Source organism: Scyliorhinus torazame, chromosome 3, assembly GCF_047496885.1.
Source record: "Scyliorhinus torazame isolate Kashiwa2021f chromosome 3, sScyTor2.1, whole genome shotgun sequence".
NCBI classification, from domain to species: domain Eukaryota; kingdom Metazoa; phylum Chordata; class Chondrichthyes; order Carcharhiniformes; family Scyliorhinidae; genus Scyliorhinus; species Scyliorhinus torazame.
The window spans coordinates 203,682,545-203,698,887 of NC_092709.1; the positions used below are offsets into that span (position 1 = coordinate 203,682,545).

At 52.0% G+C, this 16,343-nt stretch overlaps 1 protein-coding gene across 5 annotated transcripts in view; it reads right to left on the bottom strand.

Annotated features, from left to right (window-relative positions):
* lnx1 (ligand of numb-protein X 1) overlaps nt 1–16,343 on the bottom strand; it is a 351,286-nt gene that overhangs the window by 202,004 nt on the left and 132,939 nt on the right. For all 5 annotated transcript variants that reach the window (XM_072496765.1, XM_072496762.1, XM_072496764.1 and 2 more), the window contains one exon: nt 13,853–14,324. In XM_072496765.1, the coding sequence (XP_072352866.1) occupies nt 13,853–14,217 (365 nt within the window). In that variant the 5' untranslated portion in view covers nt 14,218–14,324. The remainder of the gene's footprint in view (nt 1–13,852; nt 14,325–16,343) is intronic.

Below are 16,343 nucleotides of genomic sequence, written 5' to 3' on the forward strand. Positions count from 1 at the left end.
GGACCCCCACCACCTTCGAAAGCACATTTGCCACCCCCACCCAGAACCCCTGCAGTGCCGGGCATGACCAAAACATGTGGGTATGGTTTGCTGGGCTTCTCGCGCATCTCCCGCACCTATCCTCTACCCCGAAAAATTTACTGAGCCTTGCTCCGGTCATGTGCGCCCTGTGCAAGACCTTAAATTGTATCAGGCTAAACCTGGCGCACGAGGACAAAGAGTTTACCCTACGTAGGGCATCTGCCCACAGCCCCTCTTCAATCTCTTCCCCCCAGCTCTTCTTCCCATTTTCCCTTCAGCTCATCCACCATAATCTCCCCCTCGTCTCTCATTTCCCTATATATATCTGACACCCTACCATCCCCCACCCATGTCCCTGAAATCACTCTATCCTGAATCTCCTGCGTCGGGAGCTGCGGAAATTCCCTCACCTGTTGCCTCACAAAAGCCCTCAATTGCATATACCGAAATGCATTCCCCTGGGGCAACCCTTATTTTTCCATCAGCGCTCCCAGACTCGCAAACGTCCCGTCTAGGAACAGATCCCTCAGTTGCACAATCCCTGCTCTCTGCCATGTTCTAAATCCCCCATCTATTCTCCCCGGGAAAAACCTATGATTATTCCTTATCGGGGACCGCACCGAGGCTCCCGTCTTTCCCCTATGCCGTCTCCACTGCCCCCAAATTTTCAGCGTTGCCACCACCACTGGACTTGTGGTGTATTTCTTCGGGGAGAACGGCAACGGCGCCGTCGCCAATGCTTGTAGGCTGGTTCCTTTACAGGACGCCATTTCCAGTCTCTTCCACGCCGCTCCCTCCCCTTCTCCCATCCACTTACTGTGGCGCACAAAGACTCCGTGAGATGAATAGAGTGAAGTCGATGAGGCTTTATTAAGCGTGTCTGTTCCCCAGCAGCCCGATAGTAAACTGGCCTGCGGGGGAAGGCACCGGCTTCTTATACTTGGCCTTCAGGGCGGAGTATGAGGTCAACGGCCAACCAGGACCCGGGATCTGTCAGCCAATGACATTAGGGCTTCCAGTCCCACATGACCCCCAATACATAATACCACATTCATCCCTTGTCAAAATTGAACCCGGCGGGGTGATGCTTCGTATGGTGGTAAGGGTTTACAGGGCTGGTCCTGGGAGGATAGAACAGTTACATGGTAGTACAGTATTGGACAGTATCGTCCTGTTACAACTATTTACAGAGGATATAGGAAAAACAAAATGTTCATTGGACAGTCCATCTTTGTTTTACATCGATGCCACGAGTCGGTCGGGCGGTCTGGTCGTCCGTGTCAATCGCCTCGGCCCCGGCGGTGGTGGTGGTGCTTGTACCAGCGTTGTCGCCTCCGGGAACCGCACGGTTTCAGCTGTCGGTGCAAAGGGGAGGGGGACTGATCCTCCTGGGAAGGGGGCGGTCGCGGGGTGCGGCGGTGGCAGGAAGGGGGGCGGTTGGGTTGATGGTGTCGGGGGGGTGTGCGTGGTGCCGGCGGGCGCCAGATCCCGCAGGGAGACCGTGTCTTGTCGGCCGTCGGGGTACTCCACGTAGGCGTACTGGGGGTTTGCGTGGAGGAGGTGAACCCTTTCGACCAACGGGTCCGCCTTATGTGCCCGCACGTGCTTTCGGAGCAGGATGGGTCCTGGGGCCGCCAGCCAGGTCGGCAGCGACGTTCCAGAGGAGGACCTCCTAGGGAAGACAAGGAGACGCTCGTGAGGCGTTTGATTAGTGCTCGTACATAATAACGACCGGATGGAATGGAGAGCGTCCGGGAGGACCTCCTGCCACCGTGAAACTGGGAGATCCCTGGACCGTAGGGCCAGTAGGACGGCCTTCCAGACCGTGCCGTTCTCCCTTTCTACTTGCCCGTTCCCCCGGGGGTTGTAGCTGGTTGTCCTGCTTGAAGCTATGCCCTTGCTGAGCAGGAACTGGCGCAGCTCGTCACTCATGAAAGAGGACCCCCTGTCGCTGTGGACGTATGCGGGGTAACCGAACAGCGTGAAGATGCTGTTCAGGGCTTTAATGACTGTGGCCGCGGTCATGTCGGAGCAGGGAATGGCAAAAGGGAAGCGGGAGTATTCGTCCACTACATTAAGGAAATACGCGTTGCGGTCGGTGGAGGGGAGGGGCCCTTTGAAATCGAGACTGAGGCGTTCAAAGGGGCGGGAAGCCTTAATCAGGTGCGCTCCATCTGGCCTGAAAAAATGCGGTTTGCATTCTGCGCAGATGTGGCAGTCTCTTGTGACTGTACGGACCTCCTCTAAGGAGTATGGGAGATTGCGGGACTTGATGAAGTGGTAAAACCAAGTGACCCCCGGGTGGCAGAGGTCCTCGTGGAGGGCTTGGAGGCGGTCAATTTGTGCGTTGGCACATGTCCCGCGGGATAGGGCATCGGATGGCTCGTTCAGCTTTCCGGGCCGGTACAAGATCTCATAGTTGAAGGTGGAGAGTTCGATCCTCCACCGCAAGATCTTGCCGTTCTTGATCTTGCCCCGCTGTGCATTATCGAACATGAAGGCTACCGACCGTTGGTCAGTGAGGAGAGTGAATCTCCTGCCGGCTAGGTAATGCCTCCAATGTCGCACAGCTTCCACTATGGCTTGGGCTTCCTTTTCCACTGAGGAGTGGCGGATTTCTGAGGCGTGGAGGGTTCGGGAGAAGAAGGCCACGGGTCTGCCCGCTTGGTTAAGGGTAGCCGCTAGAGCTACGTCAGAGGCGTCGCTCTCGACCTGGAAGGGGAGGGACTCGTCGATGGCGCGCATCGTGGCCTTTGCGATGTCCGCTTTGATGCAGCTGAAAGCCTGGCAAGCCTCTGTCGACAGCGGGAAAGTCGTGGTCTGTATTAGGGGCCGGGCCTTGTCTGCATACTGGGGGACCCACTGGGCGTAGTATGAAAAGAACCCCAAGCAGCGCTTCAGGGCTTTTGGGCAGTGCGGGAGGGGAAATTCCATGAGTGCGCGCATACGTTCGGGGTCGGGGCCTATTATCCCATTGCGCACTATGTAGCCCAGAATGGCTAGCCGATCGGTGCTAAAAACGCACTTGTCCTCGTTGTACGTGAGGTTCAAGGCTTTGGCAGTCTGGAGGAATTTTTGGAGGTTGGCGTCGTGGTCCTGCTGATCGTGGCCGCAGATGGTTACATTGTCGAGGTACGGGAACGTGGCCCGTAACTCATGTTGATCAACCATTCGGTCCATTTCCCGTTGGAAGACCGAGACGCCGTTTGTGACGCCAAAAGGGACCCGTAGGAAATGGTATAACTGCCCGTCTGCCTCGAAGGCTGTGTACTTGCGGTCACTTGGGCGGATGGGGAGCTGATGGTAGGCGGACTGGAGGTCCACGGTGGAGAAGACTTTATACTGGGCAATCCGATTGACCATGTCGGATATGCGGGGGAGAGGGTACGCGTCTAGTTGTGTGTACCTGTTGATGGTCTGGCTATAGTCAATGACCATCCTTTGTTTCTCCCCTGTCTTCACTACTACCACCTGCGCTCTCCAGGGACTATTGCTGGCCTGGATTATGCCCTCCTTTAGTAGCCGCTGGACTTCGGAGCGAATGAAGGTCCGGTCCTGGGCGCTGTACCGTCTGCTCCTAGTGGCGACAGGTTTGCAATCCGGGGTGAGGTTCGCAAACAAGGACGGGGGTTGCACCTTGAGGGTGGCGAGGCCGCAGATAGTGAGTGGGGGTATGGGGCCGCCGAATTTAAACGTAAGGCTCTGTAGGTTACATTGAAAATCTAAGCCCAGCAAGGTGGGGGCACAGAGTTGGGGAAGGACGTTAAGTTTGTAGTTTTTGAATTCCCTCCCCTGTACCGTTAGGGTAACTATGCAGAATCCCTGGATCTGTACGGAGTGGGATCCTGCAGCTAGGCAAATCTTTTGTGCTGGGGAAGGTAGTTAAGGAACAGCGTCTTACCGTGTCGGGATGTATAAAACTTTCTGTGCTCCCGGAGTCGACTAGGCATGGCGCCTTGTGGCCGTTAATTAGGACCGTTGTTGTCGTCGTCTGGAGAGTCCGGGGCCGAGCCTGATCGAGTGTAACCGAAGCGAGCCGTGGTTGTAGTAGTGGGGTGGGGTCCGTTGTTGCCGTCCAAGATGGCGTCGGGGATGGACAAAATGGCCACCCCCATACATCGCCCGTGGCTGAGGGGTCACAAGATGGCGTCGGGGGTGGACAAAATGGCCGCCCCCATGCGTCGTACAGGTCGGGGGCGGTCCAAGATGGCGGGGCCCCTCCTCCCCTCGTGGTGGTCAGGACCCAAAATGGCGGCGTCTGCGGGTCGCACATGGTGTGCTGGGGGGTCTGGGGGGCGCTAGGACCGCGCGGAGTTCCTGCATTGCGAGCGCCCGGCCGCGGGCGCTAGGACCGCGCGGAGTTTTCGGGATGCGAAAAACCCCCTCCTCTCCGTGGAGAGTGTTGGCCGGCACCCAAATCGGGAGCGCCGGCGGCGGGTCGTACATGGGCTGCGGGGAGGGGGGTTGGGGAGCGTAGGCGGCGTGCAGGGCTCCCAGTTCTCCCGGGACCGCGGTGGTCGGGACCCAAAATTGCGGCGCCAGCGGGTCGCACATGGCGTGCTGGGGGGGTTGGGACGCATAGGCTGCCTGTAGGGCTCCCTGTTCTCCCGGGACGGCGGTGACCACGCGGGATCGGCACACCACCGCATAATGGCCCTTTTTCCCGCAGCTTTTGCAGATGGCTGCGCGGGCCGGACAGCGTTGTCGGGGGTGCTTCGCCTGGCCGCAGAAATAACAGCGGGCGCCCCCGGTGCGACTCGGCGTTTGGACTGCGCAAGCCTGTGGGGTGTCCGGGGGGGGGGGGGGGGTAGGGGGTTTGCCGCGACGGGTACGTACGGGGCCCAATGGCCTGCCGCGCGGTCGGGGCCGTCGGCGCGGGTATTACGCGCGGCTACATCCAGCGAGGCTGCCAGGGCCCGTGCCTCTGAGAGTCCTAGCGACTCTTTTTCTAGAAGTCTTTGGCGGATTTGGGAGGATTGCATACCTGCAACAAAAGCATCGCGCATTAACATGTCCGTATGTTCGTTTGCATTCACCGACGGGCAGCTGCAGGCTCTTCCCAAAATCAGCAGCGCGGCGTAGAACTCGTCCATCGATTCTCCGGGAGCTTGCCGTCTTGTTGCGAGCTGGTAGCGAGCGTAGATTTGGTTAACTGGGCAAACGTAGAGACTTCTCAGTGCTGTGAACGCCGTCTGGAAATCGCGGGTGTCTTCAATGAGGGTGAAAATCTCCGTGCTCACCCTCGAGTGCAGGACCTGCAGTTTTTGTTCGTCTGAGACTCGGCCTGTGGTCGATGTGATGTAGGCCTCAAAGCAAGTCTGCCAGTGTTTGAAGGCTGCTGCCGCATTCAGTGCGTGGGGGCTGATCCTCAGGCATTCTGGAATGATCCTGAGCTCCATAGTCCTTTTTAGGCACGCTTAATAAATTGTGGCGCACAAAGAATCCGTGAGACGAATAGAGATAAGTCAATGAGGCTTTATTAAGCGTGTCTGTTCCCCAGCAGCCCGATAGTAAACTGGCCTGCGGGGGAAGGCACCGGCTTCTTATACTTCGCCTTCAGGGCGGAGTATGAGGTCAACGGCCAACCAGGACCCGGGATCTGTCAGCCAATGACATTAGGGCTTCCAGTCCCACATGACCCCCAATACATACTACCACATTTACACACCATTGAGATATTGGCGGCCCAATAATAATCACTTAAGCTCGGCAGTGCCAGTCCCCCCCTATCCCTGCTACGCAGCAAATAACCCCTCCTCACTCTCGGGGTCTTCCAAGCCCACACAAAGCTCATAACACTCTTCTCAATTTTTTTGAAAAAAGCCCTCGTAACCATCACCGGGAGGCACTGGAACACAAAAAGAAATCTCGGGAGGACTACCAGTGACAGGGACACCATGTCCCATCTCTTAAAATCCTTCTCCATCTGTTCCACCAATCGTGTTAAATTAAGCCTATGTAGGGTTCCCCAGTTCCTGGCTATCTGGATCCCTAAGTACCGGAAATCTCTTGTTACCCTCCTCAGCGGTAAATCATCTATTCCCCTGCTCTGCTCCCCCGGATGCACCACAAACAACTCACTCTTCCCCATATTCAATTTGTACCCCGAAAATTCCCCAAACTCACTGAGTGTCCACATTATCTCAGGCATCCCCTCCACTGGGTCCGCAACATACAGCAATAGATCATCTGCATACAACGATACCCGGTGTTCTTCTCCTCCCCTGAGTACTCCCCTCCACTTCCTAGAGCCCCTCAGTGCTATGACCAGCGGCTCAATTGCCAATGCAAACAGTAACGGAGACAGGGGACACCCCTGTCTTGTCCCTCTATAAAGACAGAAGTAGTCGGACCTCTGCCTGTTCGTGATTACACTTGCCACCGGGGCCCTATATAGCAGCTGTACCCATCTAATAAACCCCTCTCCAAAACCAAATCTCTTCAACACTTCCCATAGGTAGTCCCACTCCACTCTGTCAAATGCTTTCTCAGCGTCCATCGTCACCACTATCTCCGCTTCCCCCTCTGGTGGGGGCATCATCATCACCCCTAGCAGCCTCCGTATATTCGTGTTCAGCTGTCTCCCCTTAACGAACCCAGTTTGATCCTCGTGGACCACCCCCGGGACACAATCCTCTATCCTTGTCGCCATCACCTTGGCCAGGAGCTTAGCATCCACGTTCAAGAGGGAAATAGGCCTGTAAGACCCGCACTGCAGCGGGTCTTTTTCCTTCTTTAAGAGTACCGATATCGTCGCCTCCGACATAGTCGGGGGCAACTTCCCCCTTTCCCTAGCCTCATTAAAGGTTCTCGTCAAAAGCGAGGCCGGTAGGTCCATGTATTTCCTATAAAATTCCACCGGGAACCCATCCGGTCCCAGGGCCTTCCCCGCCTGCATGCTCCCAATCCCCTTTACCACCTCCTCCACCTCAATCCGTGCTCCCAGTCCCGCCCTCTCCTGCTCCTCCACCTTCGGGAATTCCAGCCGATCTAGGAAATGCATCATTCCCTCCTTCCCTTCCGGGGGCTGAGCCTTATACAGCCTCTTGTAGAATGCCTTAAACACCCCGTTCACCCTCTCCGCTCCCCGTTCCATCTCACCTTCCTCATCCCTCACCCCACCTATCTCCCTCGCCGCTCCCCTCTTCCTCAGTTGTTGGGTCAGTAACCGGCTCGCCTTCTCTCCATACTCATACTGTACTCCCTGTGCCCTCCTCCACTGTGCTTCTGCCTTGCCTGTGGTCAGCAGGTCAAATTCCATATGTAGCCTTTGTCTTTCCCTGTACAGTCCCTCCTCCGGAGCCTCTGCATATTGCCTGTCTACCCTCAGAAGTTCTCTCAACAGTCGCCCCCTTTCTTTGCTCTCATGCTTCCCTTTATGGGCCCTTATGGATATCAGTTCCCCTCTGACCACCGCCTTCAGTGCCTCCCAGACCACTCCCACCTGGACCTCTCCGTTATCATTAAGCTCCAGGTACCTTTTGATACACCCCCTCACCCTTAGACATACCCCCTCATCCGCCAACAACCCCATATCCAATCTCCAGAGTGGGTGCTGCTCCTTTTCCTCTCCTACCTCCAGATCTAACCAATGTGGAGCGTGGTCCGAAATGGCTATGGCCATGTACTCCGTCCCTGTCACCTTCGGAATCAGTGCCCTTCCCAGGACAAAAAAGTCTATCCGTGAATACACCTTGTGAACATGGGAGAAAAATGAAAACTCCTTACTCCTAGGCCGAATAAATCTCCAGGGGTCTACTCTTCCCATCTGCTCCATGAAGTCCTTAAGCACCTTGGCCGCTGCCGGCCTCCTCCCGGTCTTAGACCTAGACAGGTCCAGCCCTGGATCAAGCACCGTATTGAAGTCTCCCCCCCATTACCAGCTTTCCCGCCTCCAGGTCCGGGATACGCCCCAGCATACGCTTCATGAAGTTTACATCATCCCAGTTCGGGGCGTATACGTTCACCAGAACCACCGCCTCCCCTTGCAATCTGCCACTCACCATCACGTATCTACCCCCACTGTCCGCCACTATGGTCTTTGCCTCAAACAGTACCCGTTTCCCCACTAAAATAGCCACCCCCCTATTCTTCGCATCTAAGCACGAATGGAACACCTGCCCCACCCATCCTTTACGTAGTCTAACCTGATCTGCCAGTTTCAGGTGCTTCTCCTGCAACATGACCACATCTGCCTTTAAGTTCTTTAGGCGTGCGAGTACCCGTGCCCTTTTAATCGGCCCATTCAGCCCTCTCACGTTCCACGTGATCAACCGGGTTGGGGGGCTCTTCACCCCCCCCCCCCCCCCCCATGTCGACTAGCCATCCCCTTTTCTAACCCAGCACCTCACCCGGTTCCCACGTACCCGTATATCCCACCGACGGTGCTCTCCCGTCCCGACCACCCCGCCCCATAACAGCTCCCCATTCCCCTTAGCAGCAGCAACCCAGTTATCTCCCCCCCCCCCCTCCGCTAGATCCCTTTCTAGCGCAGTTGCACCCCCCATGTTGCTCCCAGAAGTCAGCAAAATCTGGCTGACCTCAGCTTCCCCCGTTTGTCCTCGGCCCCTCATTGTGCGAGGCCCGCTCCTTCCTGCGTCCCCGTTCCCGCCACAATTACCATAGCGTGGGAGCAAAGCCCGCGTTTCCCACTCGGCCCCGCTCCTGATGGCGCAGTTCCCTTCTCCTTCCCCTTTCCTTCCCACCGGCGCCCACAGTTCCCCATACCCCCCCCCCCACGAGGGGAAAAGAGAAAAGTTACAAAATTGAAAAATTTCCCCCCCCTTGCCCTTCCTCGTCCCACATAATCACCCCACCACTTTATTACAGAAGCTTTTTCTCTCGCCAGACTATTCCAGCTTCTCGTCCACAATGAATGTCCACGCCTCTTCTGCCGTCTCAAAGTAATGGTGATTCCCTTGGTATGTGACCCACAGTCTCGCCAGCTGCAACATTCCGAATTTAACCTTCTTTTTGTGGAGCACCGCCTTGGCCCGGTTGAAACTTGCCCTCCTTCTCGCCACCTCCGCACTCCAATCCTGGTACACGCGGATCACCGCGTTCTCCCACCTGCAGCTCCGAGTTTTCTTCGCCCATCTTAGAACCGTCTCTCTGTCATTGTAGCGGTGAAACCTCACCACTATGGCTCGAGGTATTTCTCCTGCCTTTGGTCTTCGCGCCAGAACTCGATAAGCTCCCTCCACCTCCAAAGGGCCCGTCGGGGCCTCCGATCCCATTAGCGAGTGAAGCATCGTGCTCACATATGCCCCGACGTCCGCCCCCTCTGTGCCTTCGGGAAGACGCAAGACTCTTAAATTCTTCCTCCTCGAGTTATTCTCCAGGGCTTCCAACCTCTCCACACACCTTTTATGCAGTGCCTCGTGCGTCTCTGTCCTTACCACCAGGCCCTGTATTTCATCCTCATTCTCCGCAGCCTTTGCCTTCACGACCCGAAGCTCCAACTCCTGGGTCCTCTGCGCCTCCTTTAGCCCTTCAATCGCCTGTAGCATCGGGGCCAACACCTCCTTCTTCAGCTCTTCCACACAGCGCCGCAGGAACTCTTGTTGCTCCGGGCCCCATACCAAACAGCCACCTTCCAACGCCATCTTGCTTCGAGCTTCCCTTCCTTGCCGCTGCTCCAGTGGATCCACTGCAATCCGGCCGCTATCCTCTCCTTTAACCATGTTTATCCGGGGGGATTCCCTCCTATTTCACCGCACAATGATTAATTGCCGTTGGGGCTCCTAATAAGAGCCCAAAAGTCCGTTTCAACGGGAGGTGCCGAAACGTGCGACTTAGCTGGTCATCGCCGCACCCGGAAGTCCTGCAGACTGTATAGTTGATCATTGGGAAGTATGTTTCCCGGGGTGTTTGTTCACTGTAACCTGTTTTGATGCATGTTTGTAATAAAATACATTTTTAAAAAACAGAAATGAACTCTTGTTGGTGTGATGTCACATTGACAAGGTTGACAACAGCTTTTTAAAAACGGGAACTAGGTGAAGTGAACCTGCCAGGGGCACAGGTAATTATAGCTGCAGGTGGAACCCTGCCAATCTGACACTGTCCCCGGCTTGCCTATTCCAAGGGCAGTGCCAAGGGTGGTGCCAAGGGGGCTCCTCGGAAAGTTTCCTTGGGTGGGGTTCTCTCATGTGCATGGAGGGGGTTACCCCAGTGTTTGTGTGCAGGAGGGGTTCCCTGTATCCATGGGTTGGTGGGATACATTTTTTAAGCGCTACTCAGGGTGCCCTTTTGCAGGCATTGCTAGCTCTATCAGGCCCCGACCTACCAGCGTGATGGCATGGACCATGCCTCCCAATTATTTGTGCACAGAGTGCAGGATTATCTGTAGTGAAAACTCGGCTGTGCTGCGGAACTGCACACTGGTTTTCCCGCCTCAGCCAGCACTGAATGGAAATTTTGCCCATAATGTAAGTCCACATATCAATGAAGTACTGAGAGAGTGTTACATTCTCCGAATTGGTTTTGGAGGAATTGTCTATATTGAAGCCCTCTCTGTCGGTTCCTAAAAGACTGGAGTCTCCGTTCCCCAGCCGCATGTTTCTTGGTGAGTGCCAGTCGCTGGTGGAGGAATTCTCTACTCCTGCTGCTGGTCAAGGGGATTTCCCATTGAAACCACCCCACCCCACACCACTGTAAAACCCCCAGGCAGGGCTGCGCTGCTGGTGGGAAACAAAGAAACCCAACGGCTGGAGAATTCTGGCCATGATTTGAACATTTGCAGTTGCTGTTGGGTGTTCAACTGCTACCGGAAAAATAGATTTTATCATTTTTATCAGCTATGGGCCTGTCTATGCACAGACTGGCTGCCACATTTATAATAAAGACTAACTGCAAAAAGCAATTCAATGATTGTGAAGTACTTTAAGAAATTCTAAGGATGTGAAAGGTACAATATAAATATTAGCTCTTTCTTTCTGAAATGTATTGGGGTGCATTTAAGAAACTTCTTAGACTTGCATTTCATTTGCGTCCTCCCCACCCCAGTTTTGTCTTTTTTTCACTTTTTTATGTCATGATTGCAGGATACGAGATACTAAAGATACTAAAGATACTTTGGTAAGAGTTTATGAAGCAAGGGCCATTATTGTATGGATCGAAGTGTTGAAACATGAGCAATGTTAATGAGCAAATGCTAATAACTGGACATAGAATAAAGAATGATGTAGTAACAACATGGTACAGGCTATCCAAGAAAGACAACTGCAATAGTTTGGGCACATTTCAAGAAATAGCTGGAATATCTTTCTTGGCCCAGCAGCAGAGGTAAATAGAACCAGGAGCCAAGGAAAAAAAAGCACTGGCTAGACAATGCCAACAGTTACTTGTCACAGAAAGCGACACAGATGACCGAAATGGCCAGGCTAGTTCAGACCTGACAAAATTAAGCAAATTAATTCAGACCCATTGTCACTGTTGAGTTAATGGACGGGAATTGAATAGCAGCAGCTGTGGTTAAGTTAGTTGAACACTTGCCTATGAATCAGAGGTTTGTGGGTTCAAGTACCACTCTGAAAACTTGAGCACAAAGATTGAGGCTGATACTCCAGTGCAGTACTGAGGGAAAGCTGCACTGTCGGAGATGCTGGGCGCGGTTCTCCACTCCCTCGCCGGTTTGGAGAATCGCCTGGCGCGCTATTTTTCCCCGTGACGCCGGTCCGCGCACTCCTGCGATGCACCCAAGCGGCGGGAACGGCCCCGTCAAGTTCTGCGTGGCGCAGGCCAGAGAATCGCCCGGGACCACCAAAATGGCGATTCTCCGCTACACCCGCTATTCTCTGGCCCGGATGGGCTGAGCGGCCTGCCCAAAACGACGGCTTCCCGCCGGCGCCATCCACACCTGGTCGCTGCTGGTGGGAACAGCGCGGGAATGCTGGGGGGGGGTGGCCTGTGGGGGGGCGAGGTGGGTTCTTTCACCGGGGTTGCACTCAATAGGGGTCTGGCCCGCGATCGGTGCCCACCAATTGGCGGGCCGGCCTCTCTGAAGGAGGACCTCCTTTCCTCCGCGCCCTGCAAGATCCATCCGACATCTTCTTGTGGGGCGGCCTCGGGGAGGACGGCAACCACGCATGCGCGGGTTGGCGCTGGCGCGGGTGATGCCAGTTAGGCGGCGGATTACATGGCGCCGCTTTTATGTGGCGCCAATGCCCGGCACGCACTGACGACGCTGCTTTAGCGACACGCCCCCCCGAGTTTCTCGCGGCCCTGATCCTAGCCCATTTTCGGGCCCTGAATCGGTTGAGATCGGGGCCGTTTCGCGCTGTCGTGAACCTCGACGGCGGTCACGACGGTGTGGGCACTTAGTCGCGGGAGCGGAGAATCGCGCCCGCTGTCTTTTGATGAGATAGACATTCACCCAAGGCCCCATCTGCCCTCACAAATGGATATCAAAACATCCATGACACAATTTGAAGAGCAGCAAGGGAGCTCTCCTTGGTTTCTTATGTGTTCCTCAATCAACATCATTAAAAAAAACATCATCTGGTCAATATGATGGACTGCAGTTATGTAATTCTCACTCTGCATTCCCATATCTGATCAGTGAATACAAACAGCGCATATAACAATAAGGTCCCATAACTTTCTTTTTAAATTAAATAACTAGAGTTCTGATTTTCTCTGGTTCTTGTCCAAGTCCCTCGTGTGCTACTTTGCACAGTTAAGCTGCTCAATTCAAAAGGTTAATGACTGAACTAAATAGTCCATAAAGAAATTTTCCGCAAATGCGTTAACTAGTGCTTTGCAAAGAGATAATTAAACCCCAGATGGCAATAAATAATTTTAAAAGTCTCCCATTGGCTCATACAATGTCTGCAGTGTGGTCTCAGATGTCTGACACATAAACCACAGAATTGCAAGGTTTTGCCATTGCCTGGCCATTAACATCGAACTGGAGTCTGGAAAATTTGGGGTTACAATCTTTATCGTAGTCAAGCTAACTAAATTACTCTCCACAACCGCACACTTCTGATGAGGGTTTTTTTCTTGTTTTAGGGTGGTCACTGGATTCTCACCAAAGCATTCACATAAGATGCAAAGAATAAAACTGAAATATAAAACTGCCCTCAAGCGTTTAACTAGTTGAAAGAATTTTCAGAGTCTGCCAATCTCTGTGGTTGGGTTAAGAGGAAGGAGCAGCTGCCACTAATGTCAGTTTATGACCATTTGGACACAGAACACAGGATTGGGAGTGTAAAAGAAAAAAATAAACATTGACACCTTGAGAGCTGGATGTGATTGTGACAAAAATAATATTACAACATGGATTAAGTTTCTTTAGGTTGGCTATAACAGGCAAAGGGTTAAAAACCAGCGTGATTCTTCAAAATGCACCAAGATATATTTCAATGCAATAGTTTTGTTGGAGCCCTAAGTCTGGGGGAATAAACCAGGCCATTGAATTCAATTTAAATGCTAACATCTTGCGAGATTGTTCAAAGGAATATTTGATTGGCTGCTCTTTGAGTGTTTAACAGAATTATTCAAATGTTACTGAAACCTTTAGAAGGATCTAAGCCAGAGAGCTCCCATAAAAATATCATTCAGTTTGACTGACTGCAATAATGGAAGGCAAATTTTGAAGAGGGATAATATTATCAAAAACGCTTCAATAAAGGATTGTGGCTCAGATGACTTGTGGACAACATTATTTACTGAAAAATGTTTTTATTTAGCTGCAGCAGATTGCTGCTCGGAAGTAATCGCTTTGCTCAATCAGCAACAGTTTGGGGACATGGTTAGCAGATTGGCTATCATTTCGACAATAGATTCATGTCTTGACAAATTGATGTTGACATGTTTCTCCAGTTACCTGTGACGAAGATGAATTTCGAGTTCACAGCGCGGCATGACTTCAGGGCAGTGTTCTTTAAATGGACAGAAGACCCATACTTTATCCAGCAATTTTAGCACCAGGAAGCTTGACTTCTTGCACACCTTCAGACACAAGGGCTTCCGATCCATGGGACAGAAATCTTTGGCGAGGAGGAAATTGGTAAGGCACAAAGTACAATATGTGTGACCACATGGTGTATCCAGGGGCTGCACTAAGGGCTGCAGGCAGATGTGACATATGAGATCGTCATCTATTTCACCCTGGTAATTATATGTATGATTTTCCTGAGGGAGGTGCGGTTGTCCGCAACAGACACAAAGAGTCAGCACAGCAGGATCCATCTTCACTGTAGAATCACTTTACTTCAGCAATACGATATTCAGTGAACGTTGGTTCCAAATCAATGTTTCCAGTATGAAGGTCGCTAAGTTTCAGGTTAAACCCAGAACTGAAAGAAACAACATGGATGATGACGATTAAACAAGTGAAATTCTTCTTTCAACAGATAGTTATTAAAATCTTGGTTGCTACAGTAAATCATAGTAACTGTCATGCCATTGCACAAAGACATTTCCCAATAGGATAATGAGAATGAACCCGGATAGGTGCTCAAATCTTTTGTTCTGAGTCACAAGAGTGCATTTCAGCTTGGTCCATTTGATAGCACTCTTGTGACTGAGGTTTGGGGCTGAAGCCTCACTTAAAGGCCTGAGCCTTTCATGCAGGCTAACAATTCAATGCAGCACTGAGGCATGACATTCTGTGTTGGCAGCTGAGATATTAAACTGATGCCATGCCCTGGCACACTGTTCAGGTGGATGGAAAGGCTTCATCAGCAATATCGGAAGAAATGTAGGTGTTTCCACGGTGTCCTGGCCAACACAACAGCTTCAACCAATGTACCAAAAATAGGCCTAGTATTATTGTGCTGTGTGCAATTGGCTGTCACTTTTGGCTACATAACAAAGTAACTGCATTGAATGTCTCAACAACTGTCGCAGGGGGAATAGCTTGAATGAGGATATGTTTAAGGATCTGGGGGGAAATCTTTAGAAACATTCACACTTCATTTGATGCATTTTCAGGTACTTTGGAATCTATAACGAATCCAGAAACCGTTCTTCTTCCCCACGCTGCTCACTCTCCCTTCCCCACTACACATAGAGTAATTTTCACAATTTTATGGAAAAATGTTTCCCTGTTTGTCATTTGGGAATGAATTGTTCTCCGGTGCAGTGTAACATTTCTTTTCTCCGTAGCAGCTGACAAACTATTGCAGGGGAGAAAATTTAGTCACTTTCATTTTCAAGTTCACACTCCCCTCTTCTTTCCCCATTCCCTCTCGAACCTCCCCCCCCCCCCCCCCCCCCCCACCCAAACCACTCCTCTTCATGCTGTCACTTTCCTTTATTGTCTTCAATTAAGTCTGTCACTGTTCCTCCTCTTTTTCCAACTCAGTTAATTCAGTCTCCTCCTCATTCCTCCCCCCCCAACCCCCCCCCCCCCCCCCCCCCCCCCCCCCGCCAGCCCAGTGCACAATTGAGGCTCTTACTTCCGGATGCTACTGTGATAATGCGAGAATTGCTAATCTCTTGACAATTTCTGCCCACAGTATACAGCAGTGTTCCATCTTGTATGGCAACAGCACAAGGTAGTGGCGCTTGGGGGAAGGGGAGCTGTCTGGGAAGGCAATTTGGTCTACATTGATTTTCATCTGGAGAAGCTGGTACACAGAGCACGTCCCCAAACAACGACTGTTCCGGCTCTTGGCACATAGAGGTGAAGGTACAGGAGCTGCTGCCTCCTCTTCAACTGAAAGCCCGCTGATTTTAGGTTAACAAGGGGAAAAAAAACAGGAGGGAAGTTAAATAGAAAATTAAATGCTAAATGTTACTGGCTTAATTTGCCAGTTTGAACGTGAGCAGTTTAAGCAAGTTCTTTGTTATGCTGGATACGCTGGATGAAAAGCAGACTCTCAGGGCATGAAAAGGCCAAAAATTAAAGTAATTCTTTGCACTATCGAGGGATATTGACTTTTTAAAATATTGTCGCCTCGGATAATTTCCAAGGTCAGTGAATACAGACAGATCAGCAGTATAATCAGCGGGGCAATGATGTCATCCGTTGTATTCAATTGCCACTTGATAAACAAAGTCAGAATCATAATAGTGAGAAACAGAAAGGAGACAATGTCATCAAAGCTATTGTCAACCTTCACAGCTCCGCAAATACATAAAGCAGTGCACTGTGAATCTTTACGAACAGACCACCACGCCACATCATCAGACTGACTGCAAGAGCCTTGTTTAGATCTCGACAGCAATAGGACCTGCCAGAAAAATTTACAATCAGAAACCACCCAGAAATATCTTATTATAATCTGGCTTTCTGAGAACTATGTAAAACCTGATTCTGTCTTTGTATTAGTCACTGTGATGCACCCTAAAAAAAAAAATTGAAACTGTCT